General features: G+C 45.4%; 1 protein-coding gene across 2 annotated transcripts in view; it reads right to left on the reverse strand.

Moving 5' to 3' along the window:
- Positions 1-22,970, reverse strand: part of EXPH5 (exophilin 5) — a 73,920-nt gene extending 50,950 nt beyond the window's left edge. The window contains exon 1 of one of the 2 annotated variants that reach the window (XM_036324515.1): positions 22,636-22,970. In XM_036324515.1, the coding sequence (XP_036180408.1) occupies positions 22,636-22,754 (119 nt within the window). In that variant the 5' untranslated portion in view covers positions 22,755-22,970. Of the gene's footprint in view, positions 1-2,739; positions 2,908-22,635 lie in introns of those variants that run through there. The other variant, XM_036324516.1, reaches the window with a different exon arrangement.
- Positions 22,971-23,418: the final 448 nt, after the last annotated feature.

The raw sequence follows: 23,418 nt of genomic DNA on the forward strand, positions 1-23,418 counted from the left end.
TGAACACAGGAACCATTTCAGAAGCCAAGGGTCTCTTGTACAGGAAGATCGGTGCTAACGCCCCTTTACTATAAATGGCCAAGTTCCAAGGTTCTCCAGTTAAAACTTGCCCCAGCAGCAATTCTGCACACCTGTTTCCCCTAAGCCCTGAGAAAACCATTAATAAAGTCTAGTGAGCAGGATGGGTTTGAGACACCATTAGGTCTCCCACCCTCTTGGCTGGCTCCTTCTCAATCAATACACCTTTCCTTACTCAAACTGACATTTTGAGTTTTGGCCTTTCGAAGCGTTGGGCACACGACCTTGGGCTCTGTAACAGAGGAAGTAGACTTACTGAGTCTAAGCCCCATTAAGGGGCCAAAGTCTGAATCCACCACTGTTCTTCACCAGTGATGCACATTCTCCAGTGCATGATTCAATGATTCGGAAAGTAGATGTGGAGTGTGTGGTGGGGGAGGGTGTGAGGGGTGTAGGGGTGCGGGGGTGAGGTGGTGTGGTGGTGGTGGGGGAGGGTGTGAAGGGTGTAGGGGTGCGGGGGTGAGGTGGTGTGGTGGTGGTGGGGGAGGGTGTGAGGGGTGTAGGGGTGCGGGGGTGAGGTGGTGTGGTGGTGGTGGGGGAGGGTGTGAGGGGTGTAGGGGTGCGGGGGTGAGGGGGTGAGGTGGTGTGGTGGGGGGGAGGGTGTGAGGGGTGTAGAGGTGCGGGGGTGAGGTGGTGCGGTGGTGGGGGGGAGGGTGTGAGGGGTGTAGGGGTGCGGGGGTGAGGTGGTGTGGTGGTGGTGGGTGTGTGTGTGTGTGTGTGTGTGTGTGTGTGTGTGTGTGTGAAGGCCATGATAAGCAGAGAGTAATCTGAGCAAAGGAAATGGAAAATGAAAATTGTTTTTTGTTTTGAGGGAAGCAGAGTTTGCAACCCCCGAAAATGCCTTTTATGGGATAATGACTGTTTTAAGCTGGTTATTTTTAAGACATGAAAGACTCAGGAAAACCATCTGACCTTTCCCTAAACTACCTGAAATAATTTAGATAGAGGACCTTTTCCAGGAAGGGAGCTATCATGATATATAACTATGGCTTAATACCAACTAGGTGGGAGAAAACCCAGAAAACATTTGTTTACCAAACATGTGCTTTACATCTCCATAGGAACTGCCTTCCTGCCCTTTGATGTCCCAAACCACAACCTCCCCCCTTCTTAGCTCCGTGGCAAATAAGCCTCAATTTTCCCAAACTGTCCTCTGGCTCCATATTCTTAGGTATGTACATATGTTAATAATTTGGTTATTTTCCCCTGTTAATCTATCTCATGTCAATTTGATTATTAGACCAACCAGAAGAACCTAGAAGGGTAGAAGGAAAATTATTTTCCTCCCCACAGTTTGTTTTTGTTTTGCTTAAGTTGTCGTAAGAAGTTTTTATTTGCTGGCCTTGTAATCAGCAGAAACTGTCAAAATTTATTCATGGAGGTCAACCATTATCTATTAATATTTTCATTGCCATCCTGTGTCCCTGGGCTATTAACTAAGAATCCCTAAACTCTGAAATTCTCTCAATTTCTTGATAGATACACACAGATAGTATTGAGGAGAAGGTCAATGCTAAGATCATGAAAATCTTCTGGAGGTTTCCTACACTCTCATGTTAAGAACAGGGCTTGGAGTGGGGAAGCTAAAGATTTCTTTTTGTGGCTTCATGCCTGTCACTCACACAAACACTAACAGACTGGGAGATTGCTCCCTGATTCAGCCCATTCAACTAAAAACCTGAGGTGTGGAGAAAGTTACCACATAACCCTTAAACACATAGTTAACTTCTATTTTATCAGAAATTATTTCATGCTATGCTGCTGCTTATAATTTACAGAATAAAAAAAGAAAAGCCAGTTAGCCTAAATCTCATTCTCTTGTGCAAGGTTGTTAAAAATCAGTGGACGATTAGTAGAAGCCACTGAAGGTGAACAGTTCCCTGGGCAGGGAGGGGAGGAATTCAGGTGGGATGGAATGCTCTAGCAAGGCAGCATTTACCCACAACAGACAAACAAACCTTTTTTTTAAAGGACTTTAGTTACCAACATTGACATAAATAGCCTTTCTGAATGGAAGATTTACATATTCTAGCTACTAATTAAAGTTCAGTAAGTGTGGTATGTAGAATAGGCTCAATGGAAGTGTTAACAAGTCATAACTGCAAGTCATTCTCCCTTTACTCACCTTCCACTTACCTACACCCAGTTACCCTTTGAGGCTAGCCTCTTTCTGAAGGCTTTCCTAATAACTTCAGTTCCTATCCACCTTTTTTTTCACTCCAAGAACCTACTGTCTATCTATGCCACTCACCAGGGCACTTAGCCATGTGCAGCCTTATAACATTATTTAATTTTCTGCGTCCTGTCCACCCAAATAGATTATCCATTCCTTGAGTTTTACACTTTGTATTTATCATAGTAGGTTACATAGCCCATCCAAAGAGTAGGTCCTCAAAATATTTGTCAAGTATCTCTTATTTTAATAAAAATGAAAATATCACTAATCTTAATCCCCCAAAGATGCTGGGATTTATTTAAGTAAATTCCCGTCATGATAAACTTGGAAAGGGGTATCTTTTTCATTTATCACCTGCTGGAGATAACATTCTCAGCCTTGCTGCTTTGAACCCAGAGATGTGCATTCAATACATTCAAGCCGATTCTGGAATACCAGGTCCAGAGGACCTGCCAAGGGCTTCATCTTGGTGTACAACAGCTTACCTGGTAGGTGCTGGGCAGCCAACGGTAGAATGATGGCTTCGCTTCTCTCCTCGGTGACTCTGGACAAGCTTTCAAACCAAGGTCCCCAGCACCCCAAGATGGTGGGCAGCGCACACCGAAGACAGAGAATCCATCACTGGCTGAAGGGGAAACACATTTCTACAGATCCCGGACCGAAGAGGAGGGTGCTGCTGAAAAGCCGGCTCGCTGCTACTTTACAGAGGTAAATAGCCACTTGAAATATCTTGGGGCTTTTTTTGAAGGGAGTGGGGGAGGGTATTTCAGGGATCAGTTGGTCTTAATTATTTTTGCTTAGAATAGGAGAGAAATAAAGCTCCTGACAGAATTCCAAAGCTGACCGGGAGGAAATGAGACCAGGTGCAGTTGCATCTGGCTGGCCGGGCACCTGCTGCCTGCCAGGCTGTCCCCCTCAGCGTGTGCGGGTGGTGTCCCTGTGGGCCAATCAGTCCCTCTGCTGCTTTCAGCTTCTCCCCAGAAGTCCTCCCCCAGGCCATCTGGAGCTGGGAACACGGCTAAGCTCCCTTGCCAGGGTTCTGCTTGGATATGTGCGCACTCCTCACTTCACCCCCAATCCTGCTCGCAGGCCCGAAACGACCTCTATTGCCAAGAAATAACGTTCATTGAGAGGTAATGTATCTACACATCTTTAAATGTTCATAGGAATTGGTGCCTTTAGTATTCAGAAATATTACCTCACTCTGGACTCGCAAAGTGTAGAGTCCACTTGAATCCACCAGTTCCCGGGTAAACAGTAGCGCAAATGCCAAAGACGTCAAAGCTGAACCTGAGTTCGTCTGCACGCCCCTTTCTCCCTCCTCCCCCAGCCAGTCAGCCACTAAGTCCTGCTAATTCAACTTTCCACGTATTTCCTGAGTCGCTCCCATTCTCTTCATCTCTAGTCAAGGTTCCTAAACACATCTTTCTTCGAACCCAGACTTAACCCTTTACCCACAGCCATTTCACATTGTCACTGTTGCTCTAAGCATTTTGGCGACTCTGCTTAGCCTCTAGCTTGTACCAGGCTCTCCCTGGTCAGTCATGGCCTCTCATTCTACTGATACGCACTGCTGACAGTGCCTCCAGCTCCCCTTCACCTTTCACACCTTGTGCCTTATCTCACGCTGTTCGCTCCATTCCTATCTTTGTTTGCCCCACACCTCCTTCAACACTCAGTTCAGGCACCATGACCAGCAAGTCTTCCCTAACACCTCACATAAGGTCACATGGCCTCGGTATCCCTGCGGGCAACTATTTTATCACCTGCTGCATTTTAGTGAAGATACTGTTTTTAAATCTATCTCCCTCACGATGTTGAGAGATTGTAGAGAGCATTTTTGTATCTCTGATAATAGTGTGTAATTGGATAACCAATGGGTCTGTGCTGCCTGGCACTACTTGAGCCAATTAAGCAGGAACAAGGTTGAATCATATGTGAGCGTTTATTCCAATACTGCCGGCAGTATGGGAGAGCAGCAGGTCATCCACAAAAATCTGCTCTGCCCCTCCCCATAAGCCAGCTGCTTATATTGGGTAGGAAGCAAAGATTATGTGGGAGAGTAAGAATTACAGGCATGGGAAAGTAGGCCCGGGATAATGGTTACAGGCAATTCGGGCTGGGGCCAGGGATGGTGGGGGGCGGTTTGCAGAGGGTGGGTGCCTCCTGAACCAGATAGTTTCAGCCACAAGGTTATTAATCTTTTCATAATGTAGGCAGGTCTTGAGAAAGGAGGAGGTACTGCATTCCAATGTTAGCTCCCATGTCCCAGGGCGAGGTTAGAATGTGCTTTCTCAAATCAGATCAATCACAGTTAACAGAGCATGATTAATATTTCTTATAATTGTAGCTAGTCCCCAATATTCTATTTCTGCCCCTAACCCTAGGTTCATAGTAGGATCTCAGTGTATCTGCTAAAGAAGTGTTTGATGCCTAACAGAAATATTGTTGAATCATAATATGAAAAAAAATCTATTCTGTGGGGCTCTGACTCTAAAGTAGACACAGAGGTACCCAGACCTCTGACCCCTGATGCCGGGAGGCACTGTGTGTGCGGAGGGTCCTGAGGCAGTGACAGGGTCGAAAGACAATTAATTGCCTTCATGCTGCAAATGGAGGAGCTTGTCATATTGATGTCAATGTAATTAACCTAGTTCATTAATTACTGGAAAGGAGCAAAGGAAAGGCCAAACAATGTAGGCATGTCATGTGGACAGTTTTGCCAGGAAGCTGCAGTTAACACTCGCCAGGGAGGCACTGGTCTGTTCCCTGCAGATCCTCTGGGGAAGGACTGGACAAGGGCAGAGTAGACGCATGCTCAGTAAAGTCTGGGTGAAATAGGGAAGGTAACTATCTGTCAATCACCCCTGGGAACAAGTCATTGGCCAGAGTAGGTGTGGCCACTGCAAGCACGGGAAGATTTGAGACACTTAAGCTCCTAAACAAGGGAGTTTTCTCTCTTGCCTCCTGGCATAGTGCCTTGACTCCTGGCCTGTGAAGCTCTCATGTTCTGCATTTGCCCACATGGCCAGGGGCCGTGTGGACCCTCCACACAATAGCCTAATGCAGTGATTCTCAACCTTCTAATACCACTACCCTTTAATACAGCTCCTCATGTTGTGGTGACCCCCAACCATAAAATTATTTTCGTTGCTACTTCATAACTGTAATTTTGCTACTGTTATGAATCGTAATGTAAATATCTGATATGCAGGATGTATTTTCTTTTTTTTTTAATATATTTTAATTGATTTTTTACAGAGAGGAAGGGAGAGAGATAGTTAGAAACATCGATGAGAGAGAAACATCGATTAGCTGCTTCCTGCACATCTCCTACTGGGGATATGCCCACAGCCCAGGTACATGCCCTTGACTGGAATCGAACCTGGGACCTTTCAGTCCGCAGGCCGACGCTCTATCCACTGAGCCAAACCGGTTTCGGCCAGGATGTATTTTCATTGTTACAAACTGAACATAATTAAAGCATAGTGATTAATCACAAAAACAATATGTAATTATATATGTGTTTTCCGATGGTCTTAGGCAAACCCTGTGAAAGGGTCATTCGACCCCCAAAGGAGTCGCAACCCACAGGTTGAGAACCGCTGTTCTAGCTCTACTGGGTCCTCAACTGCGCTTCTTCCAGGACTGGATTAAGGGAAATGGGGCTTCACTAAAGGGATGGTATTCTATGAAAATAAAGCTTTTTACCACATCTCATCTCCCGTGGGGGCCTCTGGAAATGCTTATTCCAGTAGCACCCCAAGAACCCCATTCACACTAGCAACAGGGAAAGACCATCTATGCATTTTTCCAATAATAGTATCTGGCAGCCAGTTGACTGATGACTATCTGCCTCCCAGGAAGGAAGGCAGATCCAAGCCAAAGGAGTGTGGGGACCTGGCTTCCCTCCTCAAGAGACCCAGCCGCTAGAGGTGCAGAAGCTCCCATCTTTAGGAGCCTGTGCCTGTAGCCCTCGGAGATGAGCTGAAAACAGAAAAGCATTTTAATCACTTTATGATAAAACTAAATCATTGTTTTGGAGCACTGTTTGGAAATTGTGGCATTTACACCATTTGTTAGTTGGTTTTTAGGCACATGTAAGCTGTTTATAATTAAAAAAATGACACTTATTGCCTGGCCAGCGTGGCTCAGTGGTTGAAGGTTGACCTATGACCCAAGAGGCAGCCAATCGATGATTCTCATTATTGATGTTTCTATCTCCCTCCCTCTTGGAAATCAATAAAGATATATTTTTAAATAGATTTTTTTTTTTTTAAAAAAAAGACATGTACCACTTTGCTCCTGTGATATCCCTCCTCTTAAGAGGCCAGAACAAGGTGTTATAAGTTGACACATGGGGATGTGAAAAAAAGCTGGGGAAGAAACTGGAGCCAGAGCTCAGTAAAACTGGGTGTGTGAGTGCTAGGCAGAACTAGGTGAGGGTGGGGCCAGTGTGGCTTTGAAGGTGTAGATAGCTACCCTGGAGGGAATATGTTACTCATAAGCCTTTTTAAGAGTTTTGCCTGGATGGCAGTGGACAGACATGACCTAATTTATTGGCCTTTCCAGTGGTCCATGGAGCCAGTGCTAGAGCATAACCCACAACTATAGAGCAGAGAGGGCAGAGGGGTGGCTAGGTGCCCCCCGGCATCCTCCCCAGGGGGAAGGCCCCTGTCAGAAATGCCCCGCCCAGCTGAGCCCAGGGCTTTTTCTGTTCTGAGGAGCCAGCAGAGTTTTCACTTGGCCTTTGGTGATTCTGAGGGGAGTGCAAGCTCAAGTGCAAATGTAGTAATTCAGCCGGCAACCTAGACCTGCCCTCTAACATGCATAGTCCATGTTCATGGACCTCACCAGCATCCGGAGGGAAGGAACGTTCCAGAAGCACACACGGAGTGCATGACGGCAATTTTTAAAATAGGCTGTAAAAAGTCCTGCAGTTTAAAAGCCTAAAAATGAAAAACAAAACACAAGAAAAAAACTCGTTTTGCCATCTGGGCTCTGACACAAGTTAAATAAAAATGTTGGCTGTTTAGGGGATTTAATTAAAACCTATAAAATTGTCCTCAGCCCATCTGGGGGCCTCTGAGGATCCTGTCGTCAGAGCTCCTCAGACCCACCATCCTGTACCCCAGCCTGTATCCCTCCTCCCTCCGGCCTGTATCCCTGCAGCACCTCCAGGATGTTCACTGAGGGGCTGAGTGCTGCAAGCCCCTTGCCGGCAGTGAAGGCGGTCCTGTGCGAACCTTTGCTAAATGGACAGCACTTGGGTCTCACTTAGATCATGAGCTCACTTGGTGTGACAGTAGCTGATGGAAATCATGGAGGGCCTCAGTCTGACCTCACACCGCTATTACTGAGATCATACACACATGTTCCCTTCCTGTTATTTAACTCCCTGAAAGCGGAGGTATTAACTCCCCTTTGAACCTACACATTTCCACACATGTCCATTGCCCGTGTCTGGATTGCTTCACCTGTAGAGCCACAGGACATGCTGCACAAGCGCCACAGGGGACAGTTGGAGTCCTATGTTTTGTCCCACGTCCACACCTGGGTATTACTATGGTCTTGAGACTCTTTGGGAAAAGAGAAAAATATGGATAATATCTCATCCAGAAAAAATGAGGATAATGGTATCTGCTCTTTCTACCTTAAAAGGTATGGGAGGGAGTCAAGTGAATGTGGAAGGCATATCCTTTATAATAAAACCCTAATATGCCAATCGACCGAACGGTGGAATGACCGGCGGAACGACCAGTCGCTATGATGTGGACTGACCACCAGGGGGCAGACGCTCAATGTAGGAGCTGCCCCCTGGTGGTCAGTGCGCTCCCACAGTGGGAGTGTCACTCAGCCAGAAGGAAGAAGTTTCATGGCTGGCGAGCACAGGCCTCTCTCGCCTCCACTGCAGGCGGGCCGTAAGGAGCGAGGGGTCCCGGACTACTAGAGCCCCAGACTGTGAGAGGGCGCAGGCCGGGCTGAGGGACCCTCCCCCTCTACCTCCCACTCCCCACGCATGAATTCATGTACCAGGCCTCTAGTATTTAAGAATTACATATACTAATATTTTAAAAGTCACTAGTCAAGAATTCCTGAAGAATCACAGAAACATCAGAGAGAGAGAGAGACCTAATGCCTCTTTCTTTTGGCCAATTTGGATGGAAACCAGGCTGCTTTAGCCTTTCAGAACTCTCTGGGCTTCTATGTTGCCCCTCTTGAGCCATTTCCCGTTTCTCCCCATTGAACCACCAGTGTGAAGAACCCATGACTAGAGTCGGGTTCGAGGAAGTGAGTTCACAGACCAGGATCTAACCAGCTCATGGCTATTACAGTACTTGTGTTTCTGTGTAAGCCACACTTAGTGGGCAGTAAAACAAAATAAAAACAATGAAAAGTAAAAAGCAATTCTTCCAGGGACAGAAGGACCTTTTGATCCTATTGATACGTGGACTCGCAAGCTCTCGGACTCTCCTTGTGGTTTCTTGTCCTACGAAGTTTGAAGAATAAAATTCGTGGACGAAAAGATTTTAAGCAAAGTGTGGAAGTTTATTGTAAGCATATACAAACTCCCCTTGGGAAGGGCTCCGCAGATGGGAAAAACCTAGTCCCTCAAGTCTCTTTGTCTAAGGGTTTATGAATGCTGTTAGCCTCTTTGTCTGAACATGACACTTTCTAATTGGTCCCTTCCTTAATTTATGTCCCCTGTGTTTTCCCAATTGGTCACTTTCCCCTTGTTCCTTACATGGTATCAGTTTCTAAGTTTTAAAGCTTCAGAACCCACTCAGTGCTCCCCCCTCCTCTTGTAAGATAAACATTCTAGTCTGGAGCCATCTCTTCCCATTACGTATGCATTCCTCTTCCGTGGACTCCCCTTCTCTAAAACTGCCTTTCCTGTTTCTAAACTCCTTTCACTATCAAGCAATTATAAAGTGGGAAAGTTCTAGAAACAAGGTTTACTACACTGATGTCAGTTATGACCCTCTTGACTGTTCTTTGCTAGGACTCCAGGCTTTCCCTTCCCAAACAAGAGAGTTTCCTGAGAAATCAACAGTGCCACTCACGGAAAGGTGAGGAGTGTAGGAAAGATGTGACAGGTGAAGTCAGTGCCCAGTGCCCAGGCAGCCAAGATGGGATCCTTGCTGCACTTTAGAGTCATCCGGGGAGCTTATAAAAAATACCCATGCCTGCCCTGACCCTGAGCAGTGGTTAGAGCATCAGCCCAGGTACCGAAGGGTCATGGGTTTGATTCCTGGTCTAGGGTTCATACTGGGTTGCAGGTTCATTCCCTGCCCTGATGGGGGTGCGTGCGGGAGGCAACCAATGAATGTGTCTATCTCATGTCAATTCTCTCTCTCTCTCCCTCTCTCTCTCTCTCTCTCTCTCTCTCCCCCTCTTCTGTTCTATCTAAAAGCAATGAAGCCCTAGCTGGTTTGGCTCAGTGGATCAGCCTGAGACTGAAAAGTCCTGGTTCAATTCCAGTCAAGGACATGTACCTCAGTTGTAGGCTCGATCCCCGGTCCTAGTCGGGGCACAACCAATCAATGTGCTTCTCTCTCACATTGATGACTCTCTCTCTCTCTCTCTCTCTCTCTCTCTCTCTCTCTCTCTCTCTCTCCTCCTCCCTCCCTCCCTCCCTCCCTCCTTTCTACTCTCTAAAAATCAATGGAAAACTATCTTGGGGTGAGGATTAACAACAACAACACAACAAAAACAAATAAACAAAAATAAATTTTAAAACGCAATGGGAAAATATCCTCAGGTCAGGATTAACAACGAACCCCCTCCCCCCCAAAAAAGAAAAACCCCACCTATGCCCAACCTGATCACAGACCAATTAAGCCAGAGTGTCCATGGGCCTGGCGTTGGTAATTTCTTAAATTCCCCAGACAGTTGTCATTTCAACCAGGGTTGAGAATCTCTGTGTTAGAGTCTGTGGGCCAAGACCTGCCATCACAAGAGGCAGGAAGACACAACAAATGGATCTTAGTGCCCAGGTGGGCAGAGAGAGAGGAGAGGCAGAGTGAGGAGAGTGAAAGCAAGTGCACCCCCTTTCTGGACAGGTAAATCCCAGTGCCTGCCATGCCAACATGACATCACTCTTAGGTGAACTGGATGGGCGATAGCCCCTGCTGAGAAAACCCAGCACTAAGCTTTGCCCCGGGCAGTGCTACAGATTGGATGCCTGACTGGAGGGCAGCCCATCCACAGGTTGGCTAGAGATGCATCAGGTGACCTGGCGTGGACAGCCATGGGCTTCGGAATCTGGACCAGCTGATGTGGAATACATCGGCCAGTTAAAGAATTCAGCCTCATCATGAGAGGGAATCGAAGGCATCCTGGAAGGATGGTGCGGGCTGTGGCATGCAAGCAGAGTGGGTAGCTGGTCCCTAAAGCCATCTTGGTTCCCTGAGTCCGTCAAATTCCAGTTTCAGTCCACGTGCAACCTTTCTGCAAAGCCCTCTCTACCACTGGTGCGCTGAGTGAGACTCCCCGTCTCCACACAAAACGCCGACTCACCCAAGCATGACGGAGACTGCATAGCGGAATATCCAGGTGGCAGAAGCAGTAGCACAAAGAAGGGAAGAGCAGAACAGAGCAACTCCCAAAAGGTGCAAGAAGCAAGAGAGAACCCACAGAAGGGCACAGAACGGGCATGATCCGCAGTGTAGGATAAGGGGAAGGAAAATTCCCCTTTTGAGAATTTTCTGACAGGGAAGCAAAGCCTTAGCAATATAAGGCAGTGAGAAAATGCAGAATCTAAAGGACGACAGGAAAAGACAACAGGGATGGAGAGAAAGGAGGAGGACAGCAATGGTCTCTCCCCGGCTCTGCTCTGTGCAGCTGGGAGACAGCCCTACAAGCCGCATTTCCCAGGCTCTCACTACTGGTCGGCTGCTTCCAGCCGGCTTCAGCCGGGCACAGGTCAGGAGATTTGTGGGCGAGAAGAAGGGAAAAGTCAGACTGTTTGTCCTCCCCCTGTCTCATGGAGGACTTCTTGGTAGTTAGTGATTGTCTCTCCAAATCCCCAAGCGGGCCTGCCAGGGTCCCAGTTTCTCCTGGGGGATTCTGGCCTGTGGGCGTGGGTAACACCACCTGCTCCCTTTTCCTTTCCAGCGGGTGGAGTGCTAGAGCTGGCTTGTACTGACTCACAAGAGCAGGCTGGTAAATATTTAGGAATTTGGCAAGCTGGTTGTTAAACTGTTGCTAGCATCAAATTGGCCCATGCTAAAATCAGGGCTTTTTTCCTCGGGGAGAGCCAGTTACCACGCAGCACTGCCTCCGGGCCTCTTGCTGCTACCAATCTCTAGTTTTCTCACTGTCCCAGTTGGTTTCTCTGCTTCTTTTTATCACCATGTTGCCAATTCCCTGCACTACATTCTGTTTTACATAGGGAGTAGTTTCTGTGTTCATGGTGGGACCCTGATTACTACACAGACAATGAACTCCTAAAGGGCTTTAATATGCTTGTATTGATTTCAGAGAGAGCAAGGGAGGGGGGAGAGAGGGAAACATCAATGATGAGAATCATTGTTTAGCTGCCTCCTGCACTCCCCCTACTGGGAATCGAGCCCACAGCCCGAGCATGTGCCCTGACTGGGAATCAAACGTGACCTTCTGGTTTGTGGGTCGATGCTCAACCATTGAGCCACACTGGCCGGGCAGAAAAAAACAAACCCACACTGAGACTCTGTATCAGTGTTGGTTGCCTTCTAGAATCCATGTCCTCCAGGTGCCTCCTCCTTTCTAGTTTTGTTGTGAGCAACAAAGTGTTCATTCCCAGGGGATGGGTCATGATTGGTCTAAGCTTAGCATTTGAATCCTTTTTTGCTCAATTCCCTTGCAGTGAAGGGTGACCTGAAGACCTGGTTCTGGTCAGTGAAATGTGAGGGGACATCTAGTGGGATGGCCTCTGGAGAAGCTATTACTTCAGTAATAAAAGGGACAGAGGCAGTTGGCTCAATCCTGTCCCCTTTCTTCTTGCCTTGAACGTGGATGTGCTGTTTGGAGGCGTTGCAGACATCTTGCATTGCCAATACACCATGCTGATTGACATCCTACACACTACACCAGCCTGCAACTGCATACTTCCAGATGTCTTTTTATGTCAGAAAAGTTTATCCCCAGTTTGTAGAAGCCATGGTTTGATCTGTTATTCGTGACAAGAAGCAACCCAAATACAAATCTTCAAACATAAATGGGCAAAGCTATGAATAGACAATTCATAAATCATGAAGTGTAAATGAGTAGTAAACACATCAAAAAGTTTAAGGTCATTATAAACATTTTTAGAAATTAAACCAGTATAAGAATCTTTTTTCTTTAACCTACAAAATTAGACTTTAAAAACATAATAAAACCATCAAGTGCTGAGAAGGGTGTGGCAAAATAGAGGCTTCCCACATTGCCAGTCAAGGTGCCATTTGGTAGAACAATTTCAGAAAGCAATTTGGTAATATGCAACAAGAACTTAGAAAATATTTACATTATAAACTAACGATTTGACTTTGTGGAATTTACCCTAAGGAGACAATTTCAGCTGAATTAAGGATGTAAGCACAAAGGTTTGTCACAGATTATTTAGCATACCAATAAAAAAAAATCAAGATGGCTAAAATACTGGAATGGTTAATTAAATTATAAAATACATGCAAGAGAATAGTATGCAGTCACAAAATTATGCTGACTAGGAGTCAATTTGGAAAGGTTATTTTTATGTTAGATGTTATATAAATAAAAATATACACTGTATAAAGTGAATGTGGATGAAAATAGTTTAATGTTCCTAAAAAGTTAAACACAGAATTACCGAATGTCATAGTAATTCCACTCCTGGGTATGTACCCAAAAGAAGCCCAAACAATCCTTATAGATGAATGTTCATAGCATCACTATTCACAACAGCAAACAGGTGAAAACAACCCAAATGTTCACCAACAGAAGAGTGGATAAGCAAACTGTGGTATCTACACACAATGGAATATTACTCAGTCACAAAAAGAAAGGAAGTACGGATCCATGCTACAAGGTAGATAAACCTCAAAAGCATTATGCTAAGGAAAGCAGACACAAAAAGGCTCCATATCCATTTAAATGAAACATCCAGAATAGGTAAATCCATAGAGACAGAAAGCAGATTGGTGGTAACCAGCAACTGAAGGGAGCTGGGAATGGAGAGGCACTGTTTAATGGGTTTTATTTTAGGGTGATAAAAATGTTTCTAGCCTTGTGCCTCCTTATCCTAATACCACTTGTTAAAAAACTACCCTTAATTGAATTGCCTGTGTACCTTTGTAAAAAAAATCAATTGGAGATATTTTGGGGGTCTATTTCTGGACTAAATTCTGTTCCATTAATTTATATGTCTTTCCCTTCACAAATACCATGCTAAATTGACTTTATAGAAAGTCTTAAAATCAAGTCACATAATTCTTCCAATTTTATTCTTTTTCAAAATTATTTTGCCTATTCAGTTCCTTTGTTTTTTCATAAAAATTTTAAATTCAGATTTCTAATTGTTCATAGCTAATATATGGAAACACAGTAGATTTTGGTATTTTGATTTTGTATTCTACCACTTTGCTAAATTCACTTACTAGTTCTGGGACTTATTCTTTTCGGTAGATTTTCTTGGGGGATTGTCTTTCCTTCTTTTTTTTTAATTTTTTTTTTTATTGATTTGAGAGAAGAAGGGAGAGGGAGAGAGAGATAGAAACATCAACAATGAGAGAGAATCATTGATCAGCTGCCTCCTGCACGCCCCACACTGGGGATTTAGCCAGAAACCTGGGCATGTGCCCTGACTGGGAATTGAACCTTGACCTCCTGGTTCATAGGTTGACACTCAACCACTGAGCCACACTGGCCAGGGCCTTGCTGAGATTTTTTAAATAATGAATGCATGTTCAATTCTGTCAAATGCTTTTGTTGTTGTTGTTAATCCTCACCTGAGTATATTTTTCCATTGATATTTACAGAAAGTGGAAGGGAGGGGGAGAGACAGAGAGAGAGAAACATTGATGTGAGAGAAACACATCAATTGGTTGCCTCCCGCACATGCCCCAACCAGGGCCAGGGATTGAGCCTGCAACTGAGGTATGTGCCCTGCCCTTGACTGCAATCGAACACGGGCCCCTTCAGTCCGTGGGCCAATGCTCTTTCCACTGATCCAAACTGGCCAAGGGCTGCCAAGCGCTTTTTTTGCATTAATTATTGTGATCATGTGTTTTTCTGCTTTCTGTAGACAGTTGATAGAATGGTTTACAGTAATTTATTTTAAAATATTGAACCAGCCTTGCTCTTAAGGGTTAAATTGTATCCTCCAAAAATGTGTGTGTATATATATATATATATATATATATATATATATATATATATATCCTAACTCCCAGTACCTCAGAATATGAACTTATTTGGAGACCGGGTCTTTACAGAGGTAATCAACTTAAAACGAGGTTTTTAGGATGGGCTCTAATCCAATATGACTGATGTCCTTACAAAAAAGGGAAAATTCGGACACAGAGACAGACACTCACGCAGGGAGAGTTATGTGAAGACTGGAGTTATGCTGCCACCGCCGAGGAACTACCAGAAGCTGGGAGACATGCCTGGAACTGTCTCTTCCCAAGTGTCTGCGAGGGAGGCTGGCCTCCCTGACTCCTGAGAACAGACCTGGAGAGCAGAGCAGAGCTTGCCAGGTGACCATCCCTCCCAACAGCCTCCCCCGCCACCCCCCCACCCCCACCCCCACCCCCACCCCTGGCTCCCTTCAGCTGATATGCAATGCGTTGTTTTAAAGTTGAGACCAAGGCTAATTTGATATAAATGTAAAACACCCCATTTCTTTGGGGAGTTTGGTCCTTGCACCCCACTTTCCTCTTTCATTATTAGAAAGTCTAACACAGTGGAATGAGGAAGCTGGCTCCTGTGATATGCTAAGGTGATATTTTAAATCCAGCCTTTAAATAGCGCCACTGGCAATGCCAATAAGGAAACATTCCTGAGAAGGAGAAGAAGGTGAGCCTACGGCTCTCAAATATCACAGTCTGTGCAGATAACTAACTGCAGCAAAACAGACTCGAATCGCCTTAGCAAAGCTCTCAGCTAGCTGTCTCTCAGTTTCAAGGCCCAAGTATGCTAACAGGAGGAAAAATATTTCTGACTAACCTTCACCTGAACTTCTTTGTCCTTCATGTGGTTTCTCCAGATCTTTCATTTCCTTTGTATTCCCTTACAGAAGTTAAGATCCGTTTAATTAGGAATTGAGTACGACTAGAATCTCCATCCCTTACAACCCTTGACCACAATCAATGTACAGAAACCAACCTAGCCATGACTACCTTAATGTTACTAAAACACTATAAAGAAAAGGGCAGCAAAACACTCAAGTATGTTTTAAAAACAAATTATTTCAAAAGTATGTGTGAAAGTTAAAAAGGCAAACATCTTGCATTTCTTTATTGTCAAAAGAAATAGTCAGCACTTAAAAAAATTAGCTCATGGTCAGTAGAAATAGCAAGAATTTTGTAGTGAGAAGAGGTCAGGGTTGGCTCTGTTACAAGTTGTGGGGTGATCACTTTAACTTCTTCATACTTCATTGTGGGAGGCAGTACAGCACAGGGATTAAGTGCACATGGAGTTCACAGATCCAATACTTCCTGGCAGCTTTTTAAAAATTGATTGGGGGGGTAGAGGGAGAAGAGAGAGTGTGAGAGAGAAACATTGAGTTGCTGTTCCACTTATTTATGCATTCACTGGCTGATTCTTGTATGTGCCCTAGCCGGGGATTAAACCCACAACCTTGGCATTGGGACGATGCTCGAACTGAGATACCCGGCCAGAGTTTCCTAGCAGTATTATCTCAATCAAGTTGCTTATCCTCTCTAAGCTTCCTCTGTAGAATGGAGATTTAAAAAAAAAAAAAATCCCTTAACTCATTAGGCTGTTGTGAATTAAATGAGATAATGCATTTGAAGAGTTTAACAGAGCCAAGTGTCAATAAGTATTAGCTATTATTACTGTTGTTATTAGCTTTACAAAAAGGTAAAAATACCTGCTTTATCAGATTACGATGAGGATAAAAGAAAATAGAAAAGAAGCTAAGAGAGTTATAATGTCACAAAGCCTAACAAGGACACTCTCTCCAACCCTGGGATATGGAACTGTGATCTAGTAGTTTCCATGTGTATTGCCCACGGAGACCAACCCACAGGAGTAAGTAGGCAGGAGAAGGTGTCTGAGAGAAAGATCTCCCCTTGGTTTAAAGGAATTGACTTAAATTGGATATTACTGGGAAGTGCAGACACCTTAGAGATCCATGTTCGTCTCAGACCTTGTTACATTAGGTACACTCAAGCCTCCAGAACTGACTCCCAGGCAGTTCTCACGGCCCCCTCCCCAGGCCACACAGGGCTACTGGAGGAGAAGCTACATTGACATGGACACCTTCACCTTGCAGGATTTACCACCAACCACAGTGCGAAGCCATCGCGGCAGAATCCATTTCTTTTTTTCTCTGCTGTATCCTCACAGGGTCTGGCATCTGATGTTTCCTGAAAGTCTGTCTCTCAGCCAGAGGCAGATTCACAGGCTGGGAGAGGAGGGAGCAGGCGGGAAGCTTAGGAGAGACAGGAAACCTGTGCACCTGGCTTCCAATCCCTCTAGCACGCGGCAGCTTCCACCAGCTTCCACCCACTTCACCGCTTTGGTTCTGCAGTCCCTCTGAGGACTGCGCCACAGCTCAAGGACACCAGTGAAATCATTCACAGACAACTAAGTTTCGGGAAACCCTCCTGGGCTGCAATCCTGCCATTGAGCAAGGATAGGCCAAATCTGGACATGCCATTTTTCAACGGGACTACGTCAGGCTCTGTAACATCTTATACTTAAACATTTTTGACATATTGATATCTCTTCTGTGAGCTGATATAATCTCTTGGTACTTTCCATATCAGTTACATTTATGGGATGTGGGTGGGTGGGAGTGGGGGTGATAGGTAGGTAGTTGTGTTTTCCAAAGACTTGTAGAAAGTAAGACACTTTTCAGAATTGATAAATAGGGATTCAAATTCTCAGCCATTTTTCTTCACACTGGCCAGAACCACAGTCTGTGTAAGGCCTGAGAAGTCACGCCCAGGTGAATACCTCCAGGAAAAAATCCTGTCCACAATCCAACAAGAAGTGGAACTGCCAGGTTGGATTTTAAATGGCAATTTCTATCTCCTTAACTGGCTCTGAAAATATTTCTATAGCACGAATCTTACACTCACACAAGAGAATAAATGTAACACAGAAATTATAGTGCATGACAGGGTTCCAAGGAAGGAGAAATCTTGTGTGGTTGGGCAGAGGATGTTTGAAATATACAGGAAGGCAAAACAGAGTCAGAAGTGGGGAGAGGGACTGCAGGAGCCTTTGACTTCAGCCAGTGCAAGTCATTAATTCCTCTAAGTGTTTATTGGAGGCCTATTACAAGGCAAGCTCCTTGGTTGTCCCTGGTGTCCCCTGTCCTCCAAGCCATGAAATCCTATGCCCTCCCCTCATCTGCCTTCCCAGAGCCTCCAAGATGGCCTGTGCCCAGCATGAACCCCTGCCTGGCCTGCAGGCCTCCTCTCCCTCAGGCCTGACTTTCCATCTTGGCAGTGCTGGGCTTGAGGACGGGAGACAGGCTCTCCCAGCTGTCAGGGCAAGCCCATGCTTTTCGTAAACATTTACTGAATGGCCCAGGCCAGTGTGGCTCAGTTGGTTAAGCATCGCCCCATGCACTGAGAGGTTTCCAGTTCAATTCCTGGTCAGGGCATATGCCCAGGTGGATTCAGTTGTCTGGTTAGGGTGTGTGTCCCTGGTCGGAGTGTGTGTCTCTGGTCAGGGAATGTGGGAGGCAACCAGTCAGATATTTCTCTTTCTGTCCCTTCCTCTCTCTCTAAAATCAATAAAAACATATTTTTTAAAAAACAAACAGTTACTGAATGTTCACCATGTGCCAGAAGCTGCATCAAGCCCTAGAAATTCATCAAAAGGCACAGGTTTTTGCTCATTTTCTTCCAGCTGCTGAGCACATGCACAGATGTCCTGAAGAAAGTGCAATGATAGCATTGGCGCTATTTTTTGTTCTGCTTTTTCACAAAACAAGGCCACATTTGCATTTTCCCCACAGTTTTATATACGATAAGCTTGAGGTAGCTAAACAACAACCAAGGTAGTCAGGAATATAGAACTATAATATCACTCCGGGTGAGATACAGTCATTATCTCCTCACAATTGTCCTTCGTAAGGACTGTGCTCTATTGGACATTTAGATTTGAAATTTCCAACTATATTGCTATTATAGGAAATACTGCAAAAAATATCTGAGACTATATTTCTTGTTTTTCCTCTACTAAATTATTTCCTCAGGAAAAAATATGGTATAGTGGAAAAATATAGGCTTTGAAGCCAAACAGATTTGAGTTCCAAATCTAGCTCTGCCACTTATGAACTATGTGACCTTGGGCAAGTTCCTTAACCTTGCTAACTTTCAGTTTCCCTTCTACACAAAGTCATTAATTAATAACATTCACCCCAAGGGATGGTTGTGGGGATTATTCAATGCTGATGGGTAAAACAGTTTTGAGATTGGTCTGGAATTATATTCTGGCTCTCTCGCTTAACTTGGACAAGATACTCAATCTTTGTAAGTTGTTTCCTTCTCTGTGAAATGAAAGTTGAAGTGTGTACCTAATGAGGTTATTTGGAGGATTAATTAAATATAGATAGCATGTTTAGTACTGTGCCTAGTATACAGTAAGAGACCAATAAATACTGTTATTTTTTATCATAGTAATTACTATTATTATATAAGAAGGAAGCACTGAATAAATGTTGGTGTGGCCATTTTCTCCTCCCTAATCTCCTACTAATGAAAAATATCCAAGAATTGGACGACTGGGTCAAGGGTAAGGCATTATGTACAGGTATCGCTTTACAGTTCACCAAAAGGATTGTATTCAATTTACAACGCCACTAACAATACACTGAATCTATCCATTTCACTGCAACCCCACACTAGTTTTTTATGTTATTTTTAAAGGTGCAACATGGTATCTTGTAGTTACTTCCATTTTCATTTCTTCATTACTGTGAGGGTGAATGTTTTCCTGTAGTATTTTTTTTTAAAATATATTTTATTGAGTTTTTACAGAGAGGAAAGGAGAGAGATAGAGAGCCAGAAACATCGATGAGAGAGAAACATCGACCAGCCGCCTCCTGCACACTACCCACCGGGGATGTGCCCGCAACCAAGGTACATGCCCCTGACTGGAATCGAACCTGGGACCCTTCAGTCCGCAGGCCAACACTCTATCCACTGAGCCAAACCGGCCTCGGCTCCTGTAGTATTTTTGTTTACTGTTTGGATATCTTCTAGCATGAATGATTTGTTTCTACCTTTGCCTATCATTTTGAATCTTGGTGTTTTTTCTTAAAAATTTGAATAAACTTTATATATTAAAAACATTATAATATTTAATGCAAATATTTTCCTAGGAAGCTGGAGCCAGATGAGGTCCGGGACCAATAAGGAGAGAACAGGGGAAAGTACTGTGTGTTCAGGATCCTTTCTTAAATGGGGCTGTCTGCCGTCTCTGCTTGAACTCAACTATTCTCACTCCTTTAACATTCATCTCTGGACATCTCTGGCCCTGCATGACACTGTAGTTCTACAAAATGTTTTTTCCTGGTTGTCTTGTAGACTCCTCAAGCCTAGCACAGCTATGGGTAACTGAAATCATCAGCTGTCCCCCAACCAGCAAACTTCCCAAACGTCCTCATTTGGTCCCTAATTATCCTAGCCAAGAGATCTTGAGACTGTTTTTCAATGTAGTAAAAAGGCCTCCCAGAGTCTCAAATAATAATCTTGAATTATAAGTCACATGTTCTGACTTTTGATTTGGAAAATATGATGATCATACATATCAGGAAAATAAGCAGAAGAGGCAGCCAAGTTGACACGTTATCTCAGGCCTTCTCTGCATGCCAGTACCTGCTATTAAAACCGATGCACATGGGTCGGAAGGCAGAACAATCCCACTGAGACTGCTATCCAGCGACAGGTATTTGGTAGTGGGATCCAGGGAAAAGAATGCATTAGATATAATTGCCTTGAGCATTTGGCCCAAGTGCCTACTTTCCTTAAATTTTTTATATTTAAAATATGTATATGTATATATGGATATATTAAATATACATATTTAATATAAAATATATTTTATATTTTTTAAATTTGGGGTAATTATTTTTAGTACTTTAATAGTTAATGGTATTAATTTTTCTATTGATGTTCCAGTTAGGATAGGAGTGCCATGAAATCAGCAAATGTGTTTTAGCCTTCCTGCTGAGGCCTTCCTGCTTAGCCCATGGCCTTTGCCACTGATGGGTAGTTGCAGTTCCCACTGAAGTCAGCTGACATGACCACCAAAACCTGCTATAGAGTAAACACAAGGCAAGCATCAGGTCAACTATAGAAAGTCAAAATTCCATTGAATCAAAATTAAAATAAAGAATATTACTATTTCTTTAAAAATATGTTTTTATTGATTTTAGAGAGATAGGAAGGGAGAGAGAGAGAGAAACATTGATGTGAGAGAGAAACACTGATTGGCTGCTTTCTGGATGCCCCTATTGGGGATGGAGCCCAAAACCCAGGTATATGCCCTGACCAGGTGGAATCCAACCCATGACCTTTCAGTGCATCGGACGACACTCAACCACCTGAGCCACCCGGGCCAGGGCAACATCACTGTTTCTAAGACTATATAGTTCATGAGAAGCCACGTTGGTAATATCCAAAATGGAAGCTCCCATCCCTCCCGATAGTTCCCAATTCTCCCCTCAATTTCCCCGAATACATAGCACTGGATAACTTAAGCCCCATCCTCTGCAGAGACAAGAAACACTTCCAAGAACACACACTGAGAGCAACACCACTTTCTTATTGCTTTCGGACTATGTGTTGAAGACAAACTGCACGCAGTTCTAAAGTTCTTTTCAAGGTTGGGTGTGCCTGTGTATAGTGCACATCCACATGTGTAGGTACATGCACGTGGGTGTGTGGGTGTGGACAAACTGTGTTCATGAGGACACACTTAAACACTGTCTGAGGAAATGATGGGGTGGGTGTATTTTTTGAAAGGCAGAGTATGATGGTGTGAAAAACACATCTTCAAACTTCAACTATTCATTTATCCCCACAGGAGCCAGTGGAAAAGAAAAGATGGGGCATCGGGCCCAGGGTATTCTAATTGTTTTTACAACAAAGACCAGCTAGGGTTTCCCTATGTGAAGAGGATCTTTGGAGGTTTTTAACTGGGGGTAGGGCAGATGGGCAGTGAGATAATTGATAAGAGGTGGAAATCTAGAACTCACATCACCACCACCACCAACAACAAATATCACTCACAAACAAAGCAGCTTTCCAAATCCCAGTCGTTGCCACATGCTTTTTGGGCTGAGAGTGAATTCCTTTCCACAGTCAACTGAGCAGGCTTTGGGTGGTCTATTCCCGCACCAATTCCAGGATTTAACCCACACTTCCCCAACAGAAAAACTGGTTAATTTACCTCCCAGGTTGTAAACTCTCGATTTCATTCCCTCACCTCCAGCACCGCATAGTAAGGTCAAGGGTGAAATTCCCGGGCAACTTCCCCATAGCACCACCAGCAAGGAGCCCCACCCATCCCAGCCTACTCGCGCATCCCAGCCCCAGCCCGGTTCACTCCGGACAGTTTGGCAAGTTCCCGGAGCTCCAGCCCTCGGGGTGGGGAATCATTTCGCCTCCGGTGAGAGGTCAGCCCTCCCTGGCCCCGCTGACCGTCTGCGTGGGGCGGGGAAAGGTGTTTCTGCGACCGAGAGAGTGTTGGGCGAGGAGCTGTGAAAGCACCCGGGTGCGTGCGGCCGGGATTCCGCTCCACGCGGCGCAGCGCCCTTGTCCCATTTCACCCGCCTGAGACGGACGGGAGGCAGCCGAGCGAGGCGCCAGAGTCCCACCGGCGGGACCCCAGTGGCGGGTCCCACCCCCGGGTCCTGGCGGAGGCGGGGCAGCTGCGCTGGACCCACTCGGAGAGAAGCGCCCCGGAGTACGAGGCGCCAGCCAGGCGAGGGCAGGGGCGCTCCCCACCCCGCGGGACCCGAGCCCGTCTGTGCAGAAAGAGCACCATCCAGGCACCCCAAAGTCCTTAAGGGAAAACCTCACTGCAGATTTGCCCCGGCTGCTGCGCACCGGGGGATGCTGCGCGTCTGAGGACCCCAGACAGGTGTCCCGGGAAAGCTCCGCGCCTCCCTCCCCCACGCCCCGGCCGCAGCCGGACGCAGGTCCAGGGAAAAAGAGAACGCATCGGCTTTGTACCTGATTCTGTCCTTCTCTGCCCTCTGCAGCTCCTCATTTCTTTCCAGCACCTGAAGGATCTTCCTGGCTTCGTCGTCATTTAGGAAACTAAAATCAAAGCCCCGAGGAACGTTCGTCATTTTCTCTGGGTCGTGCGTGAGTTACCCTTAAGCTCCTTGGCGCCTCCTGTTACGATGACATCTTTCGAGCTACAGAAGTCTTGGTCCCATAGCCAATAAGTCTGTCCCTTTGAAAATCTAAAACCACAAACTTAGGGAACAGCCCACACCTACGGGGCTCATTTTGACACCACCTGAACGACAAGTTTGTCTCCACCTACCCAGCCGAGGTGCCAGATGAACGGCTAAAGGGAGAGAGGGAACCAATCCCGCTCCCAAGGGGCGGGCCCCTTCTCATCCCCTCCCCACCCCTCCACCTCCTATCCTGTTTGCTAAACCAACAAACCTACTTACTTCTGCTGTTAAGTGAGGCTGAGGCTTAAGTGTTGGCTCCAAAGTATTTGTTTTGGCTGTTGCTGTTTGCTTTCAGAACTTGAGCTGGCTTAATAGGAGGGCAAAGGAAAGAGGTTCGCCACGAAGCTCCCTTTTCAGTAAAGGGCCCATTGGAAGTAGAATCACCGGTAGGCGCCTTAAAGGGGCTGAAGGAAGATTAGTTACCTTATTTGAAAGGCAGGAGAGGGCTGAACACTTTATAAGTCTCTGTGAGCAGACTAGTCCCAAGGGCTGAATTTAAAGCATCCTTGGAAATAAATTATTTTTTGCCAAGCCTCTCATCCTTCAGATG

Source organism: Myotis myotis, unplaced genomic scaffold (genome assembly GCF_014108235.1).
Source record: "Myotis myotis isolate mMyoMyo1 unplaced genomic scaffold, mMyoMyo1.p scaffold_m19_p_10, whole genome shotgun sequence".
NCBI lineage: Eukaryota > Metazoa > Chordata > Mammalia > Chiroptera > Vespertilionidae > Myotis > Myotis myotis.